Source organism: Cyprinodon tularosa, unplaced genomic scaffold (assembly GCF_016077235.1).
Source record: "Cyprinodon tularosa strain WSP-4 unplaced genomic scaffold, ASM1607723v1 ctg183, whole genome shotgun sequence".
Classification (NCBI taxonomy): Eukaryota; Metazoa; Chordata; class Actinopteri; order Cyprinodontiformes; family Cyprinodontidae; genus Cyprinodon; species Cyprinodon tularosa.
The window spans coordinates 997,317-1,007,440 of record NW_024038631.1 but is presented as its reverse complement, the minus strand read 5'-3'; the positions used below and the strand labels follow the sequence as shown (position 1 = coordinate 1,007,440).

The following is a 10,124-nucleotide window of genomic DNA, read 5'->3' as shown; positions in this document are numbered from 1 at the left end:
CAGATATCTAGCTTGAAATTTTCTGTTTATTAGAAAATAAAAAATAAATAAATAATTAATAAATAAATACAATAAAATAAATTTACAAAAAATAAAATAAATAAATAAAAGAAAATAAAATTAAAATTACGTTTAGGAAAATGGATGTGAAGTTTTCAAGAAAACGTTTCACCTCTCGTCAGAGAGGTTTCTGCAGTTCTAGTGGTGGAGAGCATTTAGATTACAGATGTTTAAGATGTCTGATTAAAAATCAACATATTGAAAAAGTTTCTGGAGTCCTACATTTCCCATGTTCCCTTTCGTTGGAGTTTTGCGGCTGCGCAATATCATTTGAAAACTTGCACGGTAAGGGACGCTTTGGAGGGGAAGGGCTCCTCAACTAAACGTGTGGACCTGGGGAGGAACGTTGGTCGTTTGGTGCATGGCGCGTGTTTTGAAGCTGCTCTGCTTGTGGAGAAATGTCCTGGGCCGTGAGTAGTGAGGAAACAGGAAGCGATTCTTGTGGGATGGAAGAGGGAAATAGTGACAATGAAGGTTGGAAGATAGCAGCATCAAAAAATGAGAAAAAGCGGAAAAAACAGAGATCAGTTAAAGGGGAATCTAGTTCAGAACAATCCAGTGATGATCAATCCATACATTCCACAGCACAACAAAATGAATTCAAAGTCATATTCAAAGTCGTTAATCAGGCAGACTCTTTTACAAACTGGAATCCGGTTCACTTAACAAAAACCATCAATAAACTTGTTGGAGAAGTCAGAGGTGCCAGAATTCTGTACAGTGGAGACCTGCTAATTAACTGCAGAGACAGCGCCCAGCAAGGCAAAGCAATACGTATTAACAAAATTGACGGGATAAGAGTTCAGTGCAGCCTAATGGAGAACAAAAAGATCAGCAGGGGAGTCATTGGAGGAGTTCCTCTGAAAATTTCTGAAAAAGAGATTCTGGAAAACATAAGCGGTGCAAAAGTAAAAGAAGTAAAACGGTTAAAAACAACAAGAAACGGAGAAAGATCTGACAGTTTATCTGTACTAATTAAATTCGAGGAAGAGCAATTACCAAGCAAAGTATTCATCGGTTACATCAGTTACAATGTCAAAATCTACAATCCACCACCATTGAGATGTTTCAAATGTCAAAAATTCGGACACATTGCAGCAGTTTGTAAAGGGAAACAGAGGTGTGGAAGGTGTGCAGGAGAACATGAATATGGTAAATGTGGAAAAGAAGCTAAAATAAAATGCTGTAATTGTGGTGGAGAACATACTGCTGCTTATCGCGGCTGTGAAGCAAGCAAAAGGTCTGAAGAAATAAAAAAAATGAAATTTGAGCTTGGAATAACTTATGCTGAAGCTGCAAAAAGGATCCCATCTCAGTCAGAAAAACCCAAACCTACAGTTCAACACACGGCAAATTTCAAACCTCTAGAGAAATCTCCAAAAATTGATGAAGACTCACTAATTGTTAAAAAGACAAATTTTGTTCTTTTCATGGTGGAAGTGATTAATTGTACTGCTCAGACGACAAAAAAAACAGAAAAAATCAAAATAATAGTGAAGGCTGCAGAAAAATATCTGGATGTTAAAGATATGAACTGGGAGATGGTTGGAAGCATGATGGAAAGACCAATGGGACCATCAGAAACTGGCAGAGGTACGATGACCTAGAGTAAATTAAAATTATACGGGCAAATGTAATTTAGTATAATTTAGTATTATGTGGGTTTAAGTTACACAGGTTATTTTATTGTATTTTTTTTTTTTTTTTTTTTTTTTTTTTTTTTTTTTGGGGGGGGTGAATCGTTTCCTGTTTCCTTGCTTTACTCCATATCAGTTGGTGGCGGTAATGCACATTTCACAAGTTTGCCAACCGCCATAAAATCTCATAAGAAGAAGAAGAAGAAGACGCTTTGGAGGAGAAAGGCAAGGCGGACTGCGAGCTAAACACAATGGCGACGACGGCGACAGCGGCAGGCGGGACGGGCTCAGGCGGATCAGCCTCGGGGCCTGCTGGTGGTGGAAGCTCAGTAGCACGAAAGAAAGACGGCGGCCCTTCTACGAAATTTTGGGAAAGTTCAGAAACTATTTCTCAGCTGGAGACAGTGCGACTCTGGATCGGAAAGCACTACAAGAAGGTAAGCTAGCTGCTATCCTGCTCCATTGATTTCTATGAAGGCCGCGTCTCGTTGGCACAATGGGGCGATGCTACGTCCTCTATATTTAGCCCATTAAGTCCAAACTCTGGACAGAGAGTTTTCGGTTTAGACATACTATTAGTTTTTTAGGACTGCAAAGTTGTTGCACTTTTTAAAAGTACCCCAAAATACTGACAAATACTGAATCTACAGAAGCGCAAATGGAAATTAACCAAACTAGCCTTGCTAGCTAAAGTTAGCTCTCTAACTGCTCTGGTTGTATTACGGTTCCAAGCTGCTGGAGGAATATTTGAACGTCCAGGAAATATGCTACGTGTTGTTTTCACTGTGGACATCCTATTTCAGACTTTACCCAGTCATAAATCAAAATTAATACTGTAAGTCCTTATATATTTGTGTAAAGGCCCAAGGAACTAACGGAAAGTCACGGGACAGCATGCACACAAATCATACGAATAAGATGCGCTTTCATCCTTTTTTTTTTATTGAATTTGGTATTAAAACTACTTGGCAGATAAATATATTACAGTTTGCAGACCTAGACAAAAATATGAATATAAAAACTGCCTGGGTTGTTTTGTCAACACACTATCAGATAGCTCAGGCTCCATTTACCTACTTCAGTTAGCCAAACAAAGAACGATCCCCGTGGAGAATATAAACAAGATAAAGTTAATAACCAACGTAAGTAACTACATTTACTTTGAATTTACCTACTTTAACCCAGTTACACAATATGAATATAAGAGGGAAAGTTGTTTCCTCATGCAGCAGCAACATATCTGCTCCCATATAGTAAATGTAGTCAGTAAACTTCTATCTTGCTCCATTGATTTCTATAAATTTGTGTTGCATTTTAAGTCTGGAAAATCACAATACATGGAAAAACCTGCGGGGACCTGGTGCAAATTTATGGCAAATACCATTCAGGAACTCAATTGAGCGAGTGTTGAAATATATCAATATACCACCTTACAGGGACCTCAATTTATGCATGGACTGCAGGGAAATGTAATTAAAATTGAACGTTTTTTTTACTGAGAGTTGCAGACTTGTTGAATAAGAAAATTAGTTAATTCTTAGTTCAACTAGCCACAGTTTTTGCCTGTTAATTGCTTCTTATATCTGATAAAATCCCACGGCAAATTATTATTTTTATGAAAGTATTTATGGTTCTCACAGATCATATTGTATAAATACGCTTGCTACGAACAGTTTTTAACATAAGCAACATCATTTTATTTGTGAATCTCAGGAATTGAGCATTGTTTTGTGTCTGTTTTCCAAAATTTCCCAAAAATGTATTAACCCACATGTTCATTAAGACAATGTTTTTCAAACCTGATTCTCAAGGCGCCCTGCCCTGCATGTTTCAGATGTTTCCTTTAGATGTTTTTATTTTTTTTTACTTTACTTTCCTACTGGCTTGTCATCAATGAGGAGGAACTCTGCTAAAAACTCGCTGATTCTAGTCATCAACTAATTTCCAAGAACCTCTCATTTGAAGTGAGTTCAGCGAAGTGCAGGATCATATTTTCTTTCACATCAACATAATTCAGGGGAGCCTTTAATTATGGTTCATTCATCTGGTTCAAGGTGAACTTGAACCAGATGAATAGATTTCCAGCAACCCTTTGTAGCGCTGAGTGAGTGAATAGTGATGAGGGAATTCAGGTGTGTTGGATGCATCTAAAAGCAGCAGTTTGCAGGAATGGACTTGGGAAAATCTGATATAATTTCTGTTTTAGGGCCCTTTGTGTTACATTTGCACTCCTGCTCTACCTACAAACAGGGCTTTGGTTAAGATAATGGATATTTAGATGCTGAATTTGTGATTAATGCAGGTGGGCTGGGTTTAGAAAATATATAATGGCCTTATTGCCTACGTCATGCTGTCTCATTATTCCTTTCTTTGGTCATAAATAGAGTTGAGGATTTGATGGATTTTCTACCTTACTTTAACTTTGTTTTGACTTGTATTTACATTTCAAGCAAATGAAGAGTAAATTAGAGACTGAGAGATAGTGATAAATGGTTTAGGGGATAGTAGCCTGGGTGCCATTCCGAACTTAGTACCGCCCACAACGTTTGAGGTCGGGAAGTTCGGTCTGGCATTGCTCAGTAGTAGCGTGAGTATGCTCGCAAATTGTCAGGGCGGGCTTTATACGATGATGGACAGATGATCAACAGTAACGTAATCAACCACGTGACCAAAGCGCGCTTGGGTGACAACAACAATGGCTGCCGCTGGAGAGTTGAGGTGTGTAGATTCTGCTATTAGGTCTGTTCTAGAAGATATCGACAGCAAATTAATTTTTAAAGAGGAACAGAGAAACGCGATCAAGGCTCATCTTCTTATTCTAGGCGTGCAACTGCACGCTTTGATTTTTGTTGACAACAACTATGCCTCGCTTAACATACGTCACGCACTCCGTTGCTCTTATTGGTTGTAGGTCTATCCAATTGAGTGCAGAGGCATTTTTTTCCCTGGTTTCCTGGTAAAAAAAATTTTTTAAAAATACAAGATGTTATAAGAAGCCTTTATTATTGTGTTTGTTTGTTTTTGTCCCTCCAGTATGTCCAAAATGACTCCCCATCTAGCAAATCCCTGGCTGGCCTGGTTGTCCAGCTGCTTCAGTTTCAAGAGGATGCATTTGGACGCAGGGTCAACAATCCTCCACTTACCAAGCTACCTGTAAGCAAATGCTCGTCGCTCTCAAGGAGAATCTCAACTAACCATTCGTCCTTGCAGCCCAAGTACAAATAGAAAAAATTGTTCTTGTTCCTCTTCCTGTCCAGGCCAAGTGTTTTCTTGATTTCAAGGCTGGAGGTACTCTCTGTCACATCTTGGGATCAGTTTACAAGTACAAAAGTGAACAGGGCTGGTAAGTAAATGACTGACTCAAACTGGCACAGCTTATAAATTAGAAAGATATATGAAATATCGTTATGATCAGAATTCCATTTTATCTAGGTAGATTTACATTGGATTCCCTCTATTTAATGCATTTTTCCACACAGCTAAATTTAAAAGTTGTCACATTCATTATAATGTCTGATGTAATTGGGATGATCAGAAACACAATGCAGAATGGATTTATTTATCTGTGATGAGATTAACACAATTTATCAATTTAACCAGCTCAACAAATTAAACAATTTATTTCCTGTGAGCTGAACTGGACCATTTGTGAGTTGTTGTTTTTTTTTGACATCTGATGCTTATTTTTAGGAGGAGATTCGACCTGCAGAATCCGTCACGGATGGACCGAAATGTGGAAATGTTCTTAAATGTTGAAAAACACCTTGTCCAGGTAAGAGCAAGAATGTAGACAAAGGTTATGTCTCCACACGCTCTATTTTTATTTAGACTTAATGTCTTTTAGCTTTTTGCTGGTTTCTTGAAAGTGCTCATGTCTTTGTAGAATAACTGCCTGGCTCGGCCCCTCGTCTACCTGTCGCCAGATATTGAGCAAAAACAAGCCGGCAAGCTGAAAGAGATCATTAAAAGGCACCAGGTGAGCTTTGATCAAACCAGGAAGTGATTATTTCTATGTCTCATCACAAATGCTGATGTTTTTGTTACCCCTGTCATTGTCTTATTTTTGTCTTTCTTTCCTTCCAGGGTTCAGTCACTGAGGACAAGTCAAAAGCAACTCATCACATTTACCCTTCTCTCACACAGCAGGATGAAGGTGAGTTTACAATCCTCCTGACTTAACAAATTCTCTGATTAATTAGAATTTTACATAAAAATTCAAATGCCGTTTTTTTTTTTTCCTCTACGATCCAACTTCCAGGAAAAGTTTTTCTTTAGCCTCATACAAATGTAGCTACTAGTGGTGTAGAAATAGATTTTCACAGAGGCAAGTGTTTTGCAAACACTGTTTTTATTGGGAGCGGGGAACAACATATATTTTTTATATAGGAAATAAATAAATGAAAACATAATTTCAATTTTCATTATTGAACATAAAAAAATTCTGTTTTTTCAGAGGAGTGGCTGCGTCCTGTCATGAGGAAGGACAAGCAGGTTCTCGTTCATTGGGGTTTCTACCCAGACAGGTGAACAGGAATTCAAAAATATAAATTAAATGGTGAATTAGAAGCTGCAGTCTTATTTTTTTATATTTCACATTTATTTTATGTTCATTTTTAAACAATATTTCAGTTCTTTTTTATATTCATATAATACCTATAGCACCTAAAAGAGGTTTTACATCTTTGCACTACATTACTGATCCCTGTCTGCTAATGCTTTGTTAGCTACGACACCTGGGTATCAGCCGGTGAGGTGGATGGAGATGTGGAAGATCCTCCCAGCAATGAAAAACCATGGAAGGTAAGCAATCGCTCTTTTAGCAAATGTTTTTAGTTTTGAAAATATTTTTTTTACTATGTCCTGCAACAGATTATTTTATGACAGCCTGTATTCAGTCGAAAGGCACAGTCCTGAATTGTCCCTAGCGTAGCATTGTCCTTTCTTTATTTTAAACCATTTGGTATAACTACAGTTCAGGATTTCCATGAAGACAAAAACTAAAACAGGAAATTTTAAATATGTGCAGTCTGTATTTTTATCTTGACTTTTGCAATCATTGCATAATGGTTTTAAACTTGATCATAAATACAATTGAATTAAAAATATAAAAATAAGATATGTGTTGGCTTTTTGAAGTGTTTACTTGGTGTCACTGTCACTACTTGTTGAAGACTTTCCTTTGATTATTTACCATTAGTACCTCTCTTAACATTAGTACCTCTTTCTGCTTAACTAGGTTCATGCTAAGTGGGTTTTAGATACAGATGCCTTCAATGAGTGGATGAATGAGGAGGACTATGAGGTGGACGAGAACAAAAAGCCGGTCAGCTTCCGACAGAGGATCTTCCCCAAAGAGGAAGAGGTAGGTTTCCATGTCTTCTTTCTGATGTGAATATTTTGTTGCCTGTAGCTTTGCCTTGCTCTTTGTCGTCCTTTTCCACATCTGGCTTTGTCTGTTGCTCACCTTTTTCAAACCTTTCCTTGCACCATGTCTACTTCTGATTAAGGTCAGGGTTCCTGTCCATCAATGCATCCGAATTTTAATTTTTATGAATATAGGGTTGATTAAACTACTTAATAAGTAGTTGTTTAGTTTCCTTAGAATTTAATAAACCAGAGTAAGTCGGGAAATAAAACCTGCTCACAGGACAAAAGGCCAACGTTTTTAAGTAAAAAGTGACAGTTCTGTGGCAGGATGGTGTACAGGAACCCTGTTTGTCTCTCCACCACCCACCAACGCATCTCCCTACCCTGTCGTTGCTCTCCCACTGCTTCCCCTCCTTGTGTGTGCAACCCTTCCATCCTTCTCATTCTGCCGCTCTTTCTCTCATCCTCCATCCCTCGCTCCCTGCGCTGCACGGGGTTTGTCTGATCAGTCTTCCCGTACACCTGATCGAAAGGAGCGCAAGGCAAACTCTGCTGGCAAGAAGAGGAGACGCTCACCGTCGCCGCCCAGCACTCCAGCCGAGTCCCGTAAAAAAGGAGGAAAGAAGGGGTAAGAAAGACACTTTAGTGAATTCTTCCAACATTTTTCTGTGGGTTAATGACTATTTAAAGCCACCTATTAGTGATTGCAGAAAGGTTTTAAATGTTCTGTTAAGGAAACACATTTAGTAATCAAAGTGTTATTCATTCAGAACTGATCTATGGCACAGACTTGTTTCTACTGTTAAGTTTGGAAACAGAAACATATTATTAAGAGTTTGCAGTTTGTTTTGACTGACCTTCAAACTCTCTCAGGAACCCAGGGCCTCATTGGAAGCGAAGGGGACACAAAGGAGAGGAAGAGGACACAGAGGAGGACATGACTAAAGACCTGGATGACTCCTCTGCCGGTGCCAGCATGGAGGATGGCTGTGTGTCCAAGAATGGTGTGTAGGCTTTTAAGGAGACTCACTCTTTGATTGATTTGCAAATAATTAAATAGCAATAGTTTTGTTTTTATTGGTTACAAACTCTCGACTGTCTTTAGCTGAAGGGAAAAAAATGTTATTTATATAAGAGACAAAGTATTTGAAAAGCTGCACAATATAAGCAGGGTTCCAATGAGGTCTTAAAAACTCTTAAGTCTTAAATTTAAACATTTAAATTTAAAAGGTCTTAAAAAGTATGACATTATATGCAGAGTTTTGCCTAGCGTATTATAAGCCTTGCGAGCAGACATGCTAAGTGTTGTTGTTTTTTTTAGAAATGTGTCGTCTGAGATTGACATAAGTTTTTCAGAAAAGCTCTCGGTCTAGAAGGCTAACAAGCTAGCAGCTATTAGCTGAAAGCACAACGAATATTATATGCACACAGAAGTGGTAATGATGCAAGGCTCCTCGTACTTCACTCTGCACAGGATCGTACACGCAGCAAAGCTAAGAACATTTGGACCAACATTAATGTTGGTGTACTCTGTGTAAAAGGAAAACAGAGAGAAGCAGAGACGACATTCTTGAGCTTGGAGGAAATCGGTACAAAATGACCTACATAAAGAGTATGAGAACCTGGAAGATCGCATTAGTCCACCGGGCAGAAAGAACACTAAAGGCGGGATAGAGGCTATGACAGGCTGAGAGTAGGAGAGCAGTACATCGGAGAAGTCTGCCAGGTTGACCGAGCTAGGGGAGGCTAGCCTATAAAGGCAAACTGGGAGATGGAAGAAGCAGAGCTGAGGAGCCGTGAAACCAGACAGCAGCTGAGTAGGGGAGAAAGGGCATCAGCTGGTCGGTGTCTGTGCTGGAGGTAGGATGAAGAAACAATTATTCTACAGATAAATTTAAACGTTTTTTTTTTTAGCCACCTTAATTCTCTTAACAGCTCACCCCATTTCATTCTTTGTCAACATTATTCTCTCTGTCTTAAGTTTTGATTTTAAAAAGCTTCTCTTAGCTGCCCCCTACACTGTATTTCACATCAACATCTAGTCCCAGGCTGGATTTCGCCATATAAATGTAAACAAAAAGTTTACATTTTCAAATACTGTAATTGAAGCAAAGCAAGATTCCGCAGCCTTTGCCAGGATCGTTCCATTTGCCTCACTGATCTTCGCACCTGATGCAGAATTGGCGTTCGTTGTAGATGTACCCTAATTGTTCTGTGTTTATACACACCTCACCACAGTACTTTTTGTGTTAAAGGACCCTTTGATTATTATGAATTGTTGATAAATGTAAATTTATTTATTATGCACAGTATCGAAACCTGCTATCTCAGCAGAGTTTTCTGTTATTGCTGTTCTAGCCTTTAAGAGCCACAGTAACTGGAGGAGCAGAAAGTTCTCTTACAATTTTTCAGTTTTTCTTCTAATATCCAAGTTCTTTTTTGGGGGGGATTCTGCACCTGATTTCCAGTAGTTTTCCTCTTACCTCTTTATACTTGAATACATTTTGTAGAAGTGTTGAATAAAATGTCATCCTCGAACTCTAAGGTTAGGTTATGCCAAAACAAAAAAAAAGAAGCATTGCATGCCAAAGCTGTTTTGTTTCCTCCCTTGATATCAGATTTTAAGATTTATTTTAATACCAAACACAAACCTGAGTGTGCTTTTTCCTTTTTTGTTAAACTGAGTCCCAGTTGTGTTGGCCCACTTTCCCCCCCCCCCAAAAACCTGTTCTTCTCTCTGATTCAATCTATTTTAAGGTCCTATCGATTTTTTTTCTCCAGTTTCGGTGAATTTGGTTCATGTTGGTTAAAGCCTCCATGCCTACGGCTGAGTTATGCTGTCTGAAGGTCTTTTATTTTAATCTTTTATCTGCCCTCCAGTGTTTCACTTGGTTCATCTTTCTCACTTCTGTCCCATGCACAGCTAATTCAAAAAAAGACAGTGGCTACGTTTACATGGACACAACTAATCGGATTGAAGGCCTGATCAGATCAAAAATGTTTCATGTAAACATGTCAGACTGAAGATTCTAATCCGATTCGGTCCGATCGGATCTAAAT

The 10,124-nt window shown here is 38.6% G+C and overlaps 1 protein-coding gene across 3 annotated transcripts in view; it reads left to right on the top strand.

Annotated features, from left to right (window-relative positions):
* Positions 1–345: 345 nt before the first annotated feature.
* smarcc1a (SWI/SNF related, matrix associated, actin dependent regulator of chromatin, subfamily c, member 1a) overlaps positions 346–10,124 on the top strand; it is a 31,142-nt gene continuing 21,363 nt past the window's right edge. The window contains exons 1-13 of one of the 3 annotated variants that reach the window (XM_038282456.1): positions 346–363; positions 1,916–2,134; positions 4,731–4,850; positions 4,955–5,040; positions 5,388–5,469; positions 5,581–5,673; positions 5,781–5,850; positions 6,151–6,220; positions 6,422–6,497; positions 6,934–7,059; positions 7,574–7,692; positions 7,938–8,068; positions 9,988–10,004. In XM_038282456.1, the coding sequence (XP_038138384.1) occupies positions 1,949–2,134; positions 4,731–4,850; positions 4,955–5,040; positions 5,388–5,469; positions 5,581–5,673; positions 5,781–5,850; positions 6,151–6,220; positions 6,422–6,497; positions 6,934–7,059; positions 7,574–7,692; positions 7,938–8,068; positions 9,988–10,004 (1,176 nt within the window). In that variant the 5' untranslated portion in view covers positions 346–363; positions 1,916–1,948. Of the gene's footprint in view, positions 364–1,909; positions 2,135–4,730; positions 4,851–4,954; positions 5,041–5,387; positions 5,470–5,580; positions 5,674–5,780; positions 5,851–6,150; positions 6,221–6,421; positions 6,498–6,933; positions 7,060–7,573; positions 7,693–7,937; positions 8,069–9,987; positions 10,005–10,124 lie in introns of those variants that run through there. The other 2 variants (XM_038282457.1, XM_038282458.1) reach the window with 2 other exon arrangements.